Genomic DNA, 19,460 nt, shown 5'->3' with positions numbered 1-19,460 from the left:
AATCAGGTTTTCAAAAAGCACATTGATTGAAGAAAAAACAACAACAAAAAAAACAAAACTTGAGGATCTGATGAACGTTTCAAGTCGGGTTGCTTTGGAATAAAAGCTCAGTTTGGGATTCTTGCATGTTGGATTAAGATTTGGTGCACTTTGAAACCATTCATGTCAGATTGATTTTAAATAAAAGTTCAACTTCAATTCGGGATTTTTGCTTTTTGCGCTGCGGTTTATGCGTTGCATACATGAGACAAACAAGTACATGTAATTCTACTTTTATTAACAATCTCATCTCATTAACTTACTCCAACAGTTTATCGTTCATTTTGATTGTCCTTATAACAAACCCCTTGATACAACAAACATTAGGCATGGACCCCAACAGGTTCTTTATAGTGTGGGTGTACTGTAGTAATAATAATAATATAATACCATAGGCTCTTGTCAGTTAGTTATTGGGGCACCAGCAAGTTATAAGAGTTAAACAATTGATCTTTAAATTTGGCAAATAACTGGTTTCTTTTTTTCTTTTGAATTTATTTATTCTTACAACACATATGACATGTCTCATTTAACAAATCTTGCCCAATTAATTATGGTTAAGAGATTTCCGAAGTATACAGGGTAGCATTCTAGGTGTTGAGACAGGCAACACATATTCTGCCCCTCATCACTAGACCGTTGGTATAAAACCCATACTGAACTTTAAGAGTGAATTTGTAGCTCAGTCTTTTGAAGGAAATGGAAAGGGCTGGACACGAACTGTAAACCATACTGTTCAAAGATGAATGTCTTGCCATTCAACTAAAGCTAACACTAAAACATTTGAATGTATCTTGATGAATGGTATCCTGTTTCAGAATGTTTTTTTTTTTTTTTTTTTTTGGTCAAGTTTCTTTTTAACCAGACCAAGTTTCATAAGAAAGTACCTGACTGGAGGACCATCTAAACACAAACAAATCAGAATCAATCTAAAATCCAAGTGTCACAGAGTACAGACTGTTTTTACTAAAAATACTGTGTAAAAAAAAAAAAAAAAAAGCCCCACAGGTCCTTAGCAACACATTAATAGATTATCCTTCTAAAACCTGTGTATTAAAATTGAAAAACTACAGCCAAGAAACAGCTGCCACTTCAGATTTTTTAATAGCTCTGTCCCACTGGGCATGCAGTCTGGGATAGAGATAATTAGTCTGCATGTAAAAGGTCCTTTAAGAGAAAAAGAACAGTGATAACTTGTTAAGATTATTAGGACCATGAGAAAAACGACAGATATCGCTGTCCATCAATCAATAGTCCAAATCACCTTTGACGATTGTTCCAGTCCAATTTCTGTGTTCTTGTGCATATTTTAGCCTTTTAGTCTTGTCCCCCTTTCTTAACGGAGGTATTCTTACTGCAACACATCCTTTAAGTCACATATCAAGAGTGACCTTCGTACTATTGATTTGATGGACAACAACACCTGTGCCTTCTGTCAGTTCTGATGTCGTCAGTGCTCGTCTTCTTTCTATTCCTTAAGGATATTATCTTCAAGTATTGCTCATCCTTGTTAGACAGATTTTTGGGTCTTCCAGTCCTGGGGTTTGTCAATTACAGATGATGTTTCTCCGTACTTGATTATGCTTCGGATGCCACACCTGGAAAATCAAGTGATGAGAGCTATTTCACTCAGTGTTTTTACTTCTTTATACAAGTCAAAGTTGTTATAATAGTAGAAAACACTAGTAGAGGCTTTGAGTAAATTGTTGATGCTCATAATGCATCAGAGTAGTAAAATGCAACAAGTCTAAGATTTTTGCACAGCATATAAAAATATATATATATATATATATAGTGAAGTGAAAGATTCTGCAACTTACATGGTTTGTTGCCCCTTTTAAGCAGGACCCAGGACACAGAAACGGAAGTTTTTAATACATTAACAGGCAATTTTTTTTAACAAACAAAAAAAACAAAATAAACAAACATAAACCAAACACCTAGCTCATATTTGCAGCCCTACCTAACATGGGACAGCTAAGCTGTTTTCCCATCCTAAAACAAAACACAGTTTAACACAAAGGTTTCACACGATTACACACACTTACAACCGGGCTCTTCACTCTGCAGCCCCGAACAGACTGGCTGCTTTCTTTAAATACCCTGCACCTGGCTCTAATTTACAAAAATCACCAGGTGCAGGGGATAATTAATAATAAAACAATTAACAATTGTTTTAGCACCAAGAAATTAAACAAAACGTGCATTTCCACCTGTTTTAGGCAGGGAGGAATCTGCCCCTCTCCCTGCTACTTTACTCTCGCTCTCTCTCATATATCTATATATATATATATATATATATATTATATATATTATATATATATATATATATATATATATATATATATATATATATACACACACATACATACACACGAAAAGTGCCTATAGAAAGTCTACACACCCTTTCAAAATGTTCACCTTGTGTTGCCTTATAGCCTGGAATTAAAATGCATTAAAATATTTTTTTTTTATTTCATTTATCAACACATCCACAACTTCCATGTGAAAAAAATATTCTAGAAATTTGTAGAAAATTAATTAAAAATAAAAACAGGAATAGCTTGTTTGGTTATGTGTCCACTTTGCAAGAGCTACAGGCTTTTATTGCCAAGACTGGTCAAAGTATGCATGTGACAACGATATCCCAAGCAGTCCACAAATCTGGCCTGTATGGTAGGATGGCAAGAAGGAAGCCATTACTCAAGAAAGCCCACCTTGAATCCTGTTTGAAGTATGCAAAGAAACACTCAGGAGATTCTGTAGCCATGTGGCAAAAAGTTTTGTGGTCTGACGAAACTAAAATGGAACTTTTCAGCCTACATGCAAAGCGTTGTTTGGAGCAAACCCAACCCAGCACATCACCCAAAGAACACCATCCCTATTGAGAAACATGGTGGTGGCAACATCATGTTATGAGGATGTTTCTTAACGGCAGAGACTGGGGCACTTGTCAGGATAGAAGGGAAAATGAATGAAGCAAAGTACAGAGAAGTCCTTGAGGAAAACCTGCTGTACTCTGCAAGAAAGCTGAAACTGGGATGGAAGTTCACCTTTCAGAATGACAACGACCCAAAGCACACAGCAAAAGCTACATTGGAGTGACTAAGGAACAAAAAGGTAAATGTCCTTGAGTGGCCCAGTCAGAGCCCTGACCTAAATCCAATCGAAAATTTGTGGCATGACTTGAAGAGTGCTGTCCATCAACACTCCCCAAGGAAATTGACAGAGTTTGAATAGGTTTGTAAAGAATGGTCAAATACTGCCAAATCTAGGTGTGCAATGTTGGTAGAGACCTATCCCAACAGACAGCTGTAATTGCTGCCGAAGGTGCTTCCACCAAGTAATAACTCTGGGGTGTGGACACTTATCCAATTATGATCTTTCAGTTTTGTATTTTTAATATATAATTTTTTTCTCATTAAAAACTTTTTTCCCCTTAACAGTATGTAGTATGGTGTAGACTTTCTATAGGCGCTGTGTGTGTGTGTGAGTGAGATTAATATTATATATACACACACACACACAAACACACACTCAACCTCAGAGTGTTAAGACATTACATATTCAATAAGTGTCCACTAAATATTTAAAAATAAAAATGTATACTCCTGATCATCTAAATCACAATGCATCAATCCTGATTCTGAACTACAAAATTATTTACCAGATAATGAAATATCAGAATTACAACAAATAATTGCTTCTTTTCAAATACTATAAACATCAAATCTCAAATTAAAAAAACACAATTAACAAAAAAATTATAAAACAACTTTTATTGTATCATTCCCCACAATGAGGTGCATTTGTTACAAAGGTAAAGAATATATTTTAACAAGAAAAATGAAGTTATTGAAACCATTACTGATTTTGTACGATACATCACAAACTCTTAAACTGAAAAAAAAAAAAAAAGTACGTAGTATTTACTACATAATTTCATGCACAAAATGTACCCAAGAGTACCATCCAACTTGCCAAAAATACAACAGCACTTTTCATCATTTTATGATTGACGTATAGTAAATGCAAACATTTTTGAGAGTTGAGCTAGAAAAAAAAAAAAAAGGTTGGAAACGAAGCATTTCTTTTTTTTTTTTTTTTTATGTGAATATTGGTGTGCGTTTAAATTATTGATCTGGCACAGGGGTGTCAAGCTCCAGTCCTCGAGGGTCGCAGGGTCTTCTGGTTTTCATTCCAACTTAAGCTCTCAATTAACATAATTGATCTAATTATTTGTTCAATTTGACATTTAATATTTTTCAAGGTCTTTTACAGTTGATGGTTTTAAAAATGCACTTGATTCGATGTACACTACCTATGAAACATTTTCAGGCCTGAAGAGAAGTGTTAAGTATGTCCATTTAATCAAATAATTAGACCAATTAAGTAACAGAGCTCGGGTGGAACGAAAGCCAGAAGACACTGCGGCCCTCCAGGAACCGAGTCGACAATATATATAATATGCATGCATAAATGCCTTTTTTACTCATTATCAACCTTATTCTTTAAACCAAATTGAGATATTATCAGCCTAGACTAGCTGATTTTATCTTTCCTATATTACTCAATACCTTAAATCACTTTTGGACTGACTAAAAACAAAAAACTTGTTTACCTTTATTTAGTATGACCAATGAAACTGCTCTGGAAGTTAAGCTCATACACGAAGGATAACGTAAGTCCAACAACTAAACAATCCAATAAAAAAAGCTTTTTTTTTTTTATCCTGTCATATATTTTTGATTACAGGTCAAACAGTTCTATCAAACACATTTCCAGAACCAGGACATCCTCTGCTGATGCAGTACTTTCTAGTGCAATGGAATTACACAAACTTGTCAGTTCCTCATTCACTTAAAAACAGATACGTTTTTCTTCTGAAATATTTCGTTGTACGATATAAACATTGTAACAATACGTAATAGATCAAACTCTGTTTAGAAGTTCACTGTTACAAAGCACCTGAGGGGAATACTGTAATGCCACAAATATTTGCAACCAAAATAATTGGCTTATCACACCCATAAAACCTATTTAGTTTCAGAAATGTTGTTGACCTGTTGCACTATACAAAGTATGTATTGTTAGTGGAATTTGGTATTTCATGCTAAAAATGAAAACCCATACACGAAAACGCATAATAAGTCTCACAAATATTTATGGCTTTATAGTATACTACTATTGTTTAAAGTAAAAATTAAGACAATGTGGCAATTCAGTGCAAAAAATGAAAAGTATGCAAGTCAAACGTAAAACAAACACTATACCTTTTTCATGAAGTCCTCTGAAAAAAGCTGCTTACAATAAAATATTAGAAATAGGCAACATAATTACATGTATCTTCCTATGTAGGATTTCTTGAATATTCATATTATCTCAACAAGGTTTATAACCGAGTATAACGAAGTATATTGGCAAACAGCAACAATAAATGTTCCTTCTACTTTATATTGGAATTCACTGGAATTTTCACAGAAAATGTGTATATTATATATATATAATATATATATATATAATATATAGTATATATATATATAATATATTATATTATAGATAATATATAAAATTCCTAGAACTTGACGTAAATAAATTTAAGACGAAAATGCATCTTGAACTGCAATATTTAAATTCTGCTTTTACAATAATCTGAAATAATTACTAGGACAGTATTCTGTCAGTATATAATGATGCAGAGGGGATTTAAAATGCATTCATGTTGTTTGGGAGTCTGCATCACCTTTATTTTTTTGTTTTGTTCATTGTCCTAGGCATGTCCTTGTATATTGAAAAAGAAATGTGAACAGTGCATGTTTTTACTGGAAACACCTCTTCAAAACACCACCTTCATCTTGCTGACTGGATTAAAGTGTCATACCCTGGTGTGTGGTAATGGGACCACCTCACCGACTCGGTCTGGTTCATTTACAAAAAAAAAACAACAGTTAGTAAATGTTCGGGTGCCTCTGAGACTTAAGTTGGTCCCACTTTCCAGACGTATTGTAAAAAAAAAAAAAAAAAAAAAAAAAAAATTATATATATATATTATATATAATATATATATATATATACATAAGGAAGTCATGTTGTATATAAATAATCATCGTCGACAATAAATTATTAGTATTTCAATAAATACTCTAGTGCCATCTTTGGCAAGTGACGTTGTTGGCAGTATATTGTTTGCCATGCCAAAACTCCTGAGCAGTTTTGATGGGAAACAGAAAGCATTAGTCGATCCGGTTTCCACATATTGTGAACCTGTCTATCTCTAGCAGATCCTTATTTGAAGCTCTGTGTTTGAGCTCCAACCCATCTTGAGTTATGTCCTTCTCTTCTGCATCTGGGGTTGTGAGGAACTGGTCAGAGTTGCTGTTTGGGAGCACAGGGGTTGTGCTCTCTGACCGATGAACAGGTTGGCTGGTAATTGAGGCGGACAGACTGTTATTTGTTGGAATACCTGTCGGGGAAAGAGAATTGATTAACAGATTAAATAATTTTAGATATATAAATACATGTGTGTCAATTAAAATAATATAGCCTATGCCTTTCAAGCTCACTCATGTTTGTTACTGAATTTTTTTTTTTCTACCCTATAATCAGTCACCATTTGCACATTTTACTGTCTTCTCTACAGTAATTTCCACTTTTTTCACTGCTCTATGGATTCTACCAACAGCTATCCTAGTAAACTTGTTCTAACCTTCCTGTGGAGCAACTCATCAAATGTGTCACAAATGGAATCTAAGACTACTTCGTACAAGGCAGCAGCTTTGAAACAAATGTCTGTAAAGTCCTCAAGCATTTTTGTGGAGGGTTTAAATTTACATGGCTTTCTCAACTTAAGAGAGAAGCTTGCAGTTTTATATCTGCATCATTTAAACTTTTCAGACCACCTTAAATATAGCTCAACAGAGTGTGCAACTGGAAGCTGCATGATTTAATAACATAATACAACTGTGATGCATATTTGTATTCTACACATTTACTACTAAATACTTTCTCTGGTCTGAGTCTAAAATAACTGAAACATAATTCAATTACATGCTCACTTGTCTACATTAAACAGGGGAGTGCTATTTTTGTTGACCTGTGTGAAAGTAACAGACTACCTAGTGTTCTCTTGCATAATGAAGCCCAGCTTTTTGTCTGCTTTAATATGCTCAAATTTAAATCTGTATATTGTTTTACATTTTATTGTACGTCATTTTTGAAGTAGTGAAAGGTGTGTAAAAGGTAAAATTGCAAAGGAAAACCTCTCTCTTAATAGTCATAATCAATATAAAAAGATCATCAAGTGCTTTTATTGTTTAATGTTGCTTGGATAGCACAGGGGGAATACTTGTCAGCTGATGGCAACTGGCTTTTATGTGGCATTCCCAAATAAGGTATTTAAGAATTATTGTAACTGCTTCCAGGCAAACTGATCAATAAGCTCTTTATGATTATAAACCCATAATGATCATGTAAGCTTAAATGATTTGATTGACTGAATTGATCCCTGGGGATAATATACTTCATGGACATTATAAATATAACTACTCAAGAGCAAACTTGTCAATTCAAGTTATTTAAAATAGGGAAAGCAGCTGTGCTGCTTCTTTCAAAATTGATATTAAAGAATCCATAACATTCCTCTCAGTAAATCGACAAAAGTACTGGGTCTGTATATTGACAAGCACGTTAATATTGGAAACAGTAAATGTGTGCTCCTTAAAGTTTGACTTAAAGAGAAAACTAAGCCATTGAAACAATCATCCAGTCACTCTGGTCCTTATCATTATTCAGCTATTCTGCAATGCAGACACCATGACTAACCGGCCCCTTGAATTTCAGCATGTTCCCTAGGTTTTGTCAAGGCACAATGCTGAGAGAACAAAGAGGCCTAACTGTCTGGAACTCCAAGGGCTCTATCTGAATGCTTCCCAGAGAAAAGATATGCAAATAAACCCTGTGACCAGTGTACCTTAGAGTGAAAACTATCAATGGCCACACAAACTGCTCAACTCTGTCACCAACATAATTAAAAAAAAAAAAAATCCACACATTTACAATAATGCATTCTTTAAAGAGTAATTTCAATCCCAACGAATATTTTCATTACAAAAAAAAAAGACACACACATTTTACATTACCATAGACACACCTTGCAAAAGAATTATTAGAATAACTGTCTTTAAAACAATCATGTTTATGCAGCAGTGTGTTCATATTTGCCAGAATTCTGTAAATATTGTAAATCTTATCTGAGACTAGATTTTCACAGGCTGCACAGGCTGGGAAATTTTCCTCTTATATAAACTGCAGATGAAAGGGTCATTTATCTGTGTCAGTATCTGGAAATGTGGGATTCTCATCACTATTCCTAAAATAAAGTGTCTTAAACCATTAGAATAGAACTGATGTTTCATGTGTCTTTTTTTTTTTTTTATTAAGTGGGATTTATCAATTACTAATGGCTTTGATTGTCAGACATAACAAAAAAAATTAGTGGGCATACAAGATTTAAAGAATGTGCAATATAAAAATCAGTAGGAATGGTATTTAAAATAGGATTTGATTTAATATGCACTGTTTGTAAGAACAAAGTCTTCATTTTACTTAAAGCAAATAAAAGTAAGTGCAACTCACCTGGGGGAGCTCGGAATTTGTTCTTTGACTTGTTGGATGGTTTGCCAGGTGTGTTGATTGGTGGAGTCTGAAACAGCTTTTCCTCCATATTGGCCTCTTTAACATACAAACAGGACTTCCCCAGTAACACTATGCTGTTCAGGACTTTCAGTGTTATTAACCTGGGAGGGTGAAAAAGGAATAATAAAACAGACTACAAATGTTGTGTTTCTCTGAAAAAAAAAAAAATAAAAAAAAAAAAAATAATGAATACCATAAAATAAAAAAGTATCACTTAGGCACAAAGTTGTAAACTCACTATATATATTACTATTATATATATATTACACACACTGAGACTAACATTTTTGCGATTACTTGCCAGTTATTAGTTTTGCAGTGCTATCTGCAATAACTCACCACTAACAGCCATGTGTTTGATTCCTTACATCTGTAGATATGCCACCAAGTTAAAAAGTATTTGTTAACAGTAATGAAATGTGCAGTACCAATGTCTACGGGGACAATATAGCAGTGAAAGGGGAGCAAAATTAAACGATGCATCATTTAAATACCATGGTAGACTAAACTTAGTAACAAAATGACAAGCGCAGCAAATGACTGCCCTTCAAAAAGGAATGACACCTTTTGCACAATGCCTAGAGACTGTATTTCATATGTTTGAGACTACACCAAAAATAAGTAGTTATTTGAAATGAAGGCAGAAAGGCTTAATCCCCCTTCAGTCAATCTCTAAGGCTGATCTCTGGTCACATTATTAAGTGCAAGCATCACCAGTTCAGTCATTAAGTACCAGGAAAACAAAGTATTTTCCTGGTACATGGATACGATCAATCTAAACAAATATAGTAGTAATTTCATACTCCCTCTTAGCAACTAATAGCAGTGCCCTCTTATAAATAATACCATCGTATAACTACCAATAGCAACTAGCCGTCATTAGACACATTTAGGGGTAATGAATGAAGCTGTCAAAACTGGTTCTTGTTGTGTAAAGCCAACTGCGTATGTTGCTGTCAGGTAATACTGGTTGATAAAGATTAATTGATGCAGTGCTACTCACTGTCAAGCATTTCCAATTGTTTAGTCATAAAAGCCCTCTCCTGATATTCATTGTTAAAAAAAACACAAAAACAGAACATGAGGTAATAACACCTTTTCATTGCAGAGTATAATATATGTGTTGAACAAAACAGCAAATAAGGTTGTACAAGAAAACATCACTCAAAAAAAGTCACAAGATACCACCCTTGGGAAAACAGTATGTTAACATGGGAACAGTGGCAAGCTGAACAACCTTATTTCAATGATGTCATGTGTTCTCATGAGAATGCATTCATTTTTATATTCTATTAGTCACTCTGGCAGTAAAGTTACAGTTAACTAGAATTCCTACAATTTAGAAGGTGCTACACTTTATGATATGCAGAAAAAGATATATCTGCCACTAAAATAGAATACACACACATCTTTGTTCTTGTTATTTCTTTAAATTAGGGCATTTGAACTAATCTGCAGAGTCTGCTAAGAATACAGAATTAGCACAGCTTAAATATTTCAGTTTATCTTTCACTTATAAATTAGTTGGGCAATTACCATTTCTATCAGAAATCCCTGGCTACACGGATAGCCCAACTCGTCTATGTTTTTAGTGCTTAAAAGATCTCTTATACTGCACATGTATATGACGCAGAGTGTATGAAGACTCCTCTTTGAAGCGTACTAAAGAGCATTGGAACGTAAGTAGATTAATGTGCTTTCGTTAAGAGTCCCAGTTATTTCAGGTTCGAGTCGGCTGTTCTAAAACATTGACCTGTTCGTTCCAACAGATGTAGGGGTTCGGTAGCACCAGCCGAGTTAAGGAAAATATAAAAGTGAAGTGATTTAACAGAATATTTTTTCATACTGTATTTGCGGTACTTTGGTACATCACTGACTTGTTCTCAAGCTTACATATTTGGGTATGCTTTGTTACTGACAGGATTGGCATTAGCCCATCCATAACTAAACCACTGACAAAACACACTTAAGATTTACACTTAAAAAAAAAAAAACATTAACATAATCCCATTGCCAAATCGGTAAGCATAGAATCCTTAGAGATATTCCACTTCCAGATTTAATATAGCTCACAAACGAAATCATGAATAAATGAAACATTGTACTTTAGGATATTTCTGAATTTCACAAGTGACATTTTACTTTAATTTCAGAAAATCAAAGCCAAAGTAACTTACTTTGATTCAGAAAGGTCAATACATTGCCTTAATTATAATGTATATTTAAATTCTACACACTCTGGTACAAACAAACATTTGGGTTATATAAATCAGAAATTGATCATTTGTAAATGTTATTCAGATACTATCAATAACATGCGCTACAGAATGTCCTTAGCACATTTCACCACAATTGGAAAAACAGCACAACTGTAAAAAAAATATGTTAAATTTGGCATTTGTGTCAAGCAGCCTTGCTAGTATGGTTATTTGTGCGAATACTTTGAGGTGCAGATGTCAACAACTACACACAAGTGTTATTCTGAAATAAAAATGACTAAGAAGTTAAATAAATGGTCTTACCCCAGATAGAAGAGCAGTACACAGATGAGAGCTAAGGATCCTTGTACTTTCACAGAACTTGTGACAACTCTGGTTAGCTGTTAAACAAATCAAACGAAGTTAGTGAAATGCTAGTTGCTAAATTAAGTAATTTGTAAAACTGACAACTATTAAATACATTGGATGATTTTGAAGCTTCCTAATTAATCCCATTGTTTCCAATACAGTATGCACAACTTTTAGCAATTTGCAAATATACATAGCATTTATAATGTATTTGCGCACAGCTTTGACAAAACTGAGCCAAATTCTTTTGTATATGAATCCTTAAATTTAAACTGGGGCCGTCTCTCTAGAAATGCTGATCAATCTCTCCTAGTTATACAAATGGTGTCCTAAATTTGATAGAACACACAGTGTAATAAAAAGAACACTTACTATGACAGCTAGAGGAAGAGGAATGAATCCCATTCTCCTGGACACTGAATCACTGTAATCTGTGTATGCCTATAAATCATAGAAACCCATTTAATACATCTTGCTTTTACTTTTCTGTAGAAAACTGAAGCCTGTCCATGCATATATGCTGAAAACATTAATGAAAAAATATATAGAAAAGACAAAAACGTGTATGCTGTGACAGAGGTTTGGGGTCTACTATATATTACACATAATACGAACAAAATTGTGTAAATGAATGGGGGAAAAAGAAACATTGAATACAGGAGACTTTTATTAGATTCTCAAAATCACACAGATAGGGTCTGCAATAGAGAATTAAGTTTTGCATTTGTCTACTAAAATGTAAACTAATGTGTCCCATAATTACTCTACAATTATAAAACCAATAGAAGTAAAAAGTTACAAATTTAGCTGTATGTCATTAATCAAAATGAATGTTATTTACAAAGGAAGTGATGCAGAACAGACTCAAAGAAAATAAATTTAGTATACATATTCTATACAGTGCTTTCTCCCAGGTGCTGTAATTCGATAAACACAGGGTTAGTTAAATACTCCTGGGATACATTATGTCTTTATTATAATGCAATATTACTCTGCAATTTAACAATACTTGGGCTTCAGAATATACAGCACATTTATGCATGAATTTTAGGTGAATGCATTATGCTTATGATTTTTGCTTACATTTTTCTGTCGACTGCTTACAAGGTCAAAAGCAAGGCTGGCTCTGTATTCACTGTACACCTGTAATAAAAAATAAAATAAGCATCAGATTTATTGCATTGGTCTGGATTAATCCAAACTATACATGATTGTACAGTAGTGGTTGAAATTGTCATTTTACTAAACATGAGACATGCAATTAACATTTTGCTACCATGCATCTACTTGGTTCTTTCTTGGAAAAAAGATCTGTAAAATGGAACTAAATAGATACTTAACGCAGAAGGAGGTTCATTTAGATCAGGAGTGGAGTCAGTTTAGAAGTCAACACGCTCGTATTCTATGACACACATTAAAACGAGGACTCGTTCGAGCTTCTGACACATTTTAAAATAGTCAAAATCAAAGCTAAAAATGTAAAATCATTGGCTGAAAAAAATCACACCGCTATATACATGTCCCAGTAAGCATCCATTTACTTCAGGTTTCACCACTTATTATGCCTTTGATGTTTCTGACAGATGAATGTGTTTATTTTGTTGGAAATCCCTAATCCCCATCAAACATCTGTTGCTCCTGCCTAACTGAAATCCTGATGTTACACTCCTGCACTGACAGCAATGTCAGGGGCAGTCATACAAAGCATTCTTCTTATGTACAGAGAGAAGACAAAGCTTAAATAAACAATAGTACTGTCTCCAATACAAATTACTATGAGTCTAGCTTAAACCATTCATAATTGAGAGAACAGAAGCAAGAATCCAGACCTCCACATCATAATAAAAACAGGACAGAACATAAAAAAACGAAAAAAAAAGCCAGGCAGGAAAAAAAAAGCCAGGCAGGATTATTATTAAAACATTTTGAACATCAGAATTTGACAAAGAACATTGCAGTGACAATGAAGCCAAGGTGGTGTGTACAGTATAAAATGGCTAAACATGGCAGAACAAGTTCTGACTATGAACAGGCATGTGTTGCACTAAAAATCAGTTTTAAAGCAGAGATTAAAAATGATTTATACTGTAAAAGACGGTGTGTAAAACGATACACGAAAAGCTGCTGGAGCAGAGACTTGGCTGACAAATCTTTCTGGTAAGAACCCAGCTGACAACAACCATGTAACTCTGTCTAAGTGTAAAGGATTTACATGTTAAATATTAAAAGCATGTCTGTGTATACAGGCACGTCAGCTTGACATTGACAGGGGCTGATGGCACAATCAGCATAACAATGTGTAGCTACAAGAGTTGTCAAAAACCAGCTTTACAAAACAAACAAAATGTGTCATGTCTATCTACAATCAACACCTCTGTTTAAAATTGGTCTTAAAAAAAAAAAAAAACCCACACCACAACAACTGGATGACATACTTGAAATAACCTGAAATAAGACACTAGCCTTTGCTTTTTGGATCTTACACTACCAGAATCATATATTCAGAATCTCTGTAGTTACGCACGTGTCAAACTGTACCTGTGTAAGGTATTTCAGCAGGTCCTTGGAACTGTAATTGTTCTGTATGGGGAAGTAATAGTGCGATTTATATGGATTTGCAGAATTCATGATTAGATTCAGTGCTCTGGTAGTGTTACACTCTACAGCAGCATTCAGAGGTTAAAGCAGGGTTTGCACACAGAATACGTGTGAATGGAAATCAAGTTAATTTAAATCTAGGGAAGAGAAATGTACCTGTAGTGTAAAGGGACCGGACTACCGTGTTCAAGAATACCCCTGATCCGATGTATAACATTTCCACATTGCCATACAAATAAATTATTCAAAATAATTAGAGAATTTCACACCTGTAGGGGCTTTGTAAAGGCAGCATAGTAACACTCTGCCATTGTTATTGAGATTATGGTATACTAGATATCTGATCTCACAAGGTTTAGTACAAGGTGAAACCAAATATGGGTACTGACTGACTAAACAGAATTAATAGAAAAAGCACCTTTATACAAACAGCACGGGCATGACTAGCAGCAAAGAGATCTTTTTTTTTTCCCCCTTAGGTAGATCATATTTAATATTTTTTTCTAATGCGTTCTAGTGGAGAATCGCATTGCAGAAATTACTTTAGGTGCATGCAAATCTTTGATGTAACACAATATACATACATACATACATACATACATACATACATACATAGTTCTACTCATGCCGTCCTTCCCTACTGCAGTAGATATGATCAGGACTGGAACCATTTTTAAACTTAAATAAAAATATACAAATAATTCTAACTTTTTGGGATGTTTGGACATTTTTAGATGGGCATATTTATACTTTTAAATGCATTACTGTTGCCCCATTGTTTTAAGAAACTTTTTATATTACAGAGGAAAACAGATTGGTGACTCAAGACTGCTGCTCTTTCACCTCATATCCCACAAAGCAACACTGCTTTCCAAATAGGCACATGAAAATATCCAGATAACATGGTGTCAAAGCAATACGTCAAAGCCTAGTTTAATTAAGAATTTTTAAAGGGTTAGAGAAGGTCAAGAAGTATTTTAATGAACATCTGAACTGGACTGTATAAAGACTGTGTTTATGACTGATTTAAATTAATAGAACTCCAGGTTTTGTTAATTTGGTTGTATTACACATCTACCAGACTATAACAGTGACTGTGCTTTACAATGCCCTTTTAAAAAGCCTAATCCTTAAAGTAGGGCATTACTGTATTATGGTTAAGTAACTATGTTTAATGCATTAGATATCCTGCACGTATAGTATTAAACAGCAGTTATACATATGTGCTGCTTCTACTCAGAATCTTACTTTGAAAGAGATAGAATTACAATGTGTAAAATAACCGTGACCCAATTTAATGGAACTGCATCACAAAGAATACACCAGCCAAGCCTTCGTTGGAGATCAAGATTCATTGATTTATTTTACTTTGCACTGAACATCTTCAGAACCTTTAAACATGAAAAGAAATAACTCAATTGATCACATTTTGTAAAAACGTGGGGAGACTGAAATTAACTAAATATTTTATAAATACTGGTAATAAGGGTGCCACAACCCCCCCCCCCCCCCCACCCCCCACACCCCCATTGAGGTATGATTATAGTTTTATAAGTCTGTGCATACTTTTTGCAGGTTAAGAAGAGGAGACACAATAAAATGGCTAGACATCTCACCAAAAGGACTGGGAATTAAGAAATAAACAACAAATAAAAAAAGTCTGGGTACTAGAGGAATCAACCTAATTAGCTAGTTCAAGAGATTACTAGAAATGAGTGACAAGCCAATCTTAAACTAATGAAATGCAAACAGCTTCAGTGGCTCCCACCAATTGTTTAATTAGTTAAAACATTTCTGTTAAACTTCTGCCTCTGCTAAATCATTAAAGAAGCGAAGCTAATACAAATACAACTATTAACGAGGGGATACAGTGGAGTCAGTCATAGTCACACTTTACAGATTTCTTCACACATCTGGAAAACCACATACCCAACTGCCATAAAACTTGGTATTGACATTATGTAACTTAGAGAGCCAATATTAAATCCGGATACGTTATAACAATAGCTTTAAGATGTTGTGCTTTTTGCTGTGCTGTTTCCCTTCTTCTCACATCAGTTGAAATAACAAGTAGTACTGTTTTGGCTGGTATGTTTACATTTTTGGCTGCAGTCAGGAATTTGTGTCTTCATTCTCATAGGCTATTTAGTCATTTATTCATGTTTTAAGATTACTTTAGTAATGAAACAAAAAGACCTACAAGCACACGTTTGAATTATTAAAATATCAACTCTGAAAAATGTCCTACAAATATCTTTCTGTATACTGTGGCAGCAAGAAATAAGATAACATAACATTTCTTTTGTTTGTGAGTTATTATTATTATTATTATTATTATTATTATTATTATTATTATTAGCGGTATTGCTACAATATTAAAACTGCCGCTTTGACTAGCATATGTGTAGACTAGACAGTGTCTGTTATATTTTATTTTGCCTAGATGTATCCTTTTCTTCTCGACTGTGGTCAGGGCCAAGGTACTTGAAAATACACCTCTTAATAAAATGTTTATAATAAACTTGACTAAGAACTTATTTCAGTCAAACCAAGTGTCATTCTCCTCCACTGATAAGGGGGCAGTATTTGACTGACAGGCTTCTTCTTTTGCAGTGAGCAGATGCATCGATTCCTGCAGTCTTTGGTCTTATTTCAAGTTGCATTGTGATGGCTGGAATTTTATTTCCAAGACATAAACCGAAAATGCATAAAAGATTTGCTCAGTTAACCAAGCAAGGAGGCGGGTCTCTCGCCGAAAAACAAGAGAACAGCAAAACAGCACAAAAAATTTTTCGGGGCAAGGTATAATTGAAAAAAGAATGCATGCAACACTGCAAATTAAAAAATCGCTGATCTAATTGTCATGCAACTTGGTAATTCTTAGTGTATACTATTCTGTACATAGGGATAATGTGTGTCATGGTCAAACTTTTTCATATTACTAATAGCTCCAACTGTACTTGTACAGCAGTGGATGTATGCTATTGACACACTTGTAAGACTATCCCCACCCAATCCGACACATGGTTTCTTTTATCAAAAATACAATCTACAAATACTGTAAAGCAGCAGACAAACAAATATACTTACATCAGCTGTAATGTCATTAAACTTTGTAATGAAAGCATGTTTTACTACATCCACAGCAATCTCAGAGGCAATTACCATACAGACATCAGGAAACAAAACCCACAGGTGATCTACAGTTTAAAGAGAGAAAATAAATTTACCACATGGAATAAAACAATATTAGCTTATTTATTTCCTGTAGAAATTAATACGCTGAACAACCTGTAATAGCTGTAACCATTTATGGAAGGCCATAAAAAAACAACCAATACCACACAGAAAACACACATGTAATTTTATAATAAATACACAAACACATACTAGTATACTTATTTACATTATCTTTCAGAATACATTTAATAAACACATCTGGGCATTAAGTTCCGAGACACATCTACAGTCTCCATCCATACTTTACTGGGTGTCAATTCTAGAGTGCAGTGGAATTAGTACGAAGACCTGAGTTTTCCACATATTCCTCCTCTCATTCCTAGCTAAATATTTAGCAGTCAACACTAATATCTAGAAATTGATACAGAAATTGATACAGAAAGAGGTTTTCTTAATTACATTTAAGGTGATGCTCATGTTCATACTGTTACTGTTACCTGGGTTCCAGGAGAACTGTTCCATATTCCTTAGACACACTATCAACAGTAGTACGTAACTTGTAAATCTCTCCTTGATATCTGCAACAAAGAAATGTCAGATTAATCAAAATGTATAAGATACTAACAAACCACACATTAACAAGTTAGTGCCACTATAAAAGTCTGGCACATCACTGAAGACACTGTACAATCCATCGGCTCTACAGAAAAGTTCTCAACTATTTGCTTTCCAAGGTGGTTGACTTACACTCAAACAGCTATGGAATGATAAGTTTGGGTATTTTACTCTTTGAAGATAATCATTAAAATGAAATGCCACTTATTTCCAATGTGTGCCTCATCCTATTTTACATAAACTAGACTGCTTGTGAAGCATAACTAAATTATACTTAAGATTTTAAAGTATGAATGCTATGCTTTATAATAATACTAGCATTCATAACAATACACAAGTAGAAATGAAAAACAGTGGTATAAACACCAACTGTTAATCTGCATTTTTGCTTTGTTAAAATTCTGCATGGTTATTAATGCTTTTATTTCTCTCCTTGATCTCAATAGCATATTCTATATATTAGAAAGTGATAAGAGAAATACAAACATACAACTGTTAGGAGTTAATATAAACAGACCTGCCAGATAAGGTTAGAGGTCAATTTCATGATCAACACATTTAGTACGATTAGTTTATATACATCAAAATGGTTTCTGAGAAACAAGGCTTTTGACATTGCAGCAGCGGCACGGTTCGTTTTTCTTTCATGATAATCATAATTAAAATGTACAGAGAGAATCACAAAACACCAATGAGTGCAGAACATGATACCAATATCTCAAAGCCTTAGGCTATCATTCGGAAACCAAAATATCACATGACCATAGCATGGCAGCCATCCTAGGACACAATTTCCATAACACTGAAAAATGACGGATTTGCAAATTCATACAAGCTCCCCTCACAGAGATGCCTGCTAATAAGTGGTACACTTAGTGAAACATTTGAACTCCCATAGGGATGCTTATACACTATGCTTAAGCAAATGTGTGTAGCATTTATGGGGAGAAAAGAATCAAACTAACCCTCATTCTCTCATTCAAACTTGTGCCTTCTACCAGTTCTGTTGTCAACTGAACGCTTGTCTTCTTTCTATTCTTTAAAGATATTACCTTCAAGTACTGCTCATCCTTGTTTGACAGCTTTTTGGGTCTTCCAGTCCTGGGTTTGTCAATTACAGATGATGTTTCTCCGTACTTGTTGATTATGCTTAAGATATCACTCCTTGAAAATCAAGTGATGCAAGCTATTTCACTCCATGTTTTTCGTTCTTTATGCAAGTCAAAGTTGTTATAATAGTAGAAAACACTAGTTCAGGCTTTGAGTAAAGTGTACACAACATATCTAAGACTTTGGCACAGCAGTGTGTGTCATTTATCAGCCTTGTTTAAATAAAAAGCTGGCACTGTTCTATAAGTTTCTAGGTAACCTCACAATATCAATTGGAAATCATAATATCAAAGTTAAGTTCAAAGCATTATTTCCTGTCCCCATTTACATTTCAAAAATAATTATCTTTAGGAGGTTAGACTTTCCCCAACACACTTCAAAAAGAATAATTTAATTTAAGATTGCATTCAATTGCTGCTGCTTATGAATTCTTCAGAGGCTAGTGGATTTTCTTTTAACCCAGGGAAAACTCCCAAGAGCTTTAAATGGAGCAATGCACTTTTTCATTTAATATTATTTTAAATCTTGTAAACAAAGAAATAATTCTTAGTCAATGTTTTCATTTTTGTATGAAAAATGCAGTCAAAATAATATTTTTTGTTTTTTTAAAGGATTGAATCTACACTAGCTCCAAGTCAAACACCCAGTTCAGGCAGG

At 34.1% G+C, this 19,460-nt stretch overlaps 1 protein-coding gene across 2 annotated transcripts in view; it reads right to left on the bottom strand.

Annotated features, from left to right (window-relative positions):
- Window positions 1-6,153: 6,153 nt before the first annotated feature.
- LOC121324471 (transmembrane anterior posterior transformation protein 1 homolog) overlaps window positions 6,154-19,460 on the bottom strand; it is a 43,669-nt gene continuing 30,362 nt past the window's right edge. For both annotated transcript variants that reach the window (XM_041266399.1, XM_041266408.1), the window contains 7 exons: window positions 17,576-17,656; window positions 16,989-17,098; window positions 12,384-12,443; window positions 11,673-11,741; window positions 11,256-11,332; window positions 8,674-8,834; window positions 6,154-6,502 (listed from right to left, as the gene is read on the bottom strand). In XM_041266399.1, coding sequence (XP_041122333.1) covers window positions 6,273-6,502; window positions 8,674-8,834; window positions 11,256-11,332; window positions 11,673-11,741; window positions 12,384-12,443; window positions 16,989-17,098; window positions 17,576-17,656 — 788 coding nt within the window. In that variant the 3' untranslated portion in view covers window positions 6,154-6,272. The remainder of the gene's footprint in view (window positions 6,503-8,673; window positions 8,835-11,255; window positions 11,333-11,672; window positions 11,742-12,383; window positions 12,444-16,988; window positions 17,099-17,575; window positions 17,657-19,460) is intronic.

The sequence above is a fragment of the Polyodon spathula genome, chromosome 1 (genome assembly GCF_017654505.1).
Source record: "Polyodon spathula isolate WHYD16114869_AA chromosome 1, ASM1765450v1, whole genome shotgun sequence".
NCBI lineage: Eukaryota > Metazoa > Chordata > Actinopteri > Acipenseriformes > Polyodontidae > Polyodon > Polyodon spathula.
The sequence above is the reverse complement of the archived record's forward strand: the minus strand, read 5'-3'. Positions and strand labels throughout refer to the sequence as shown.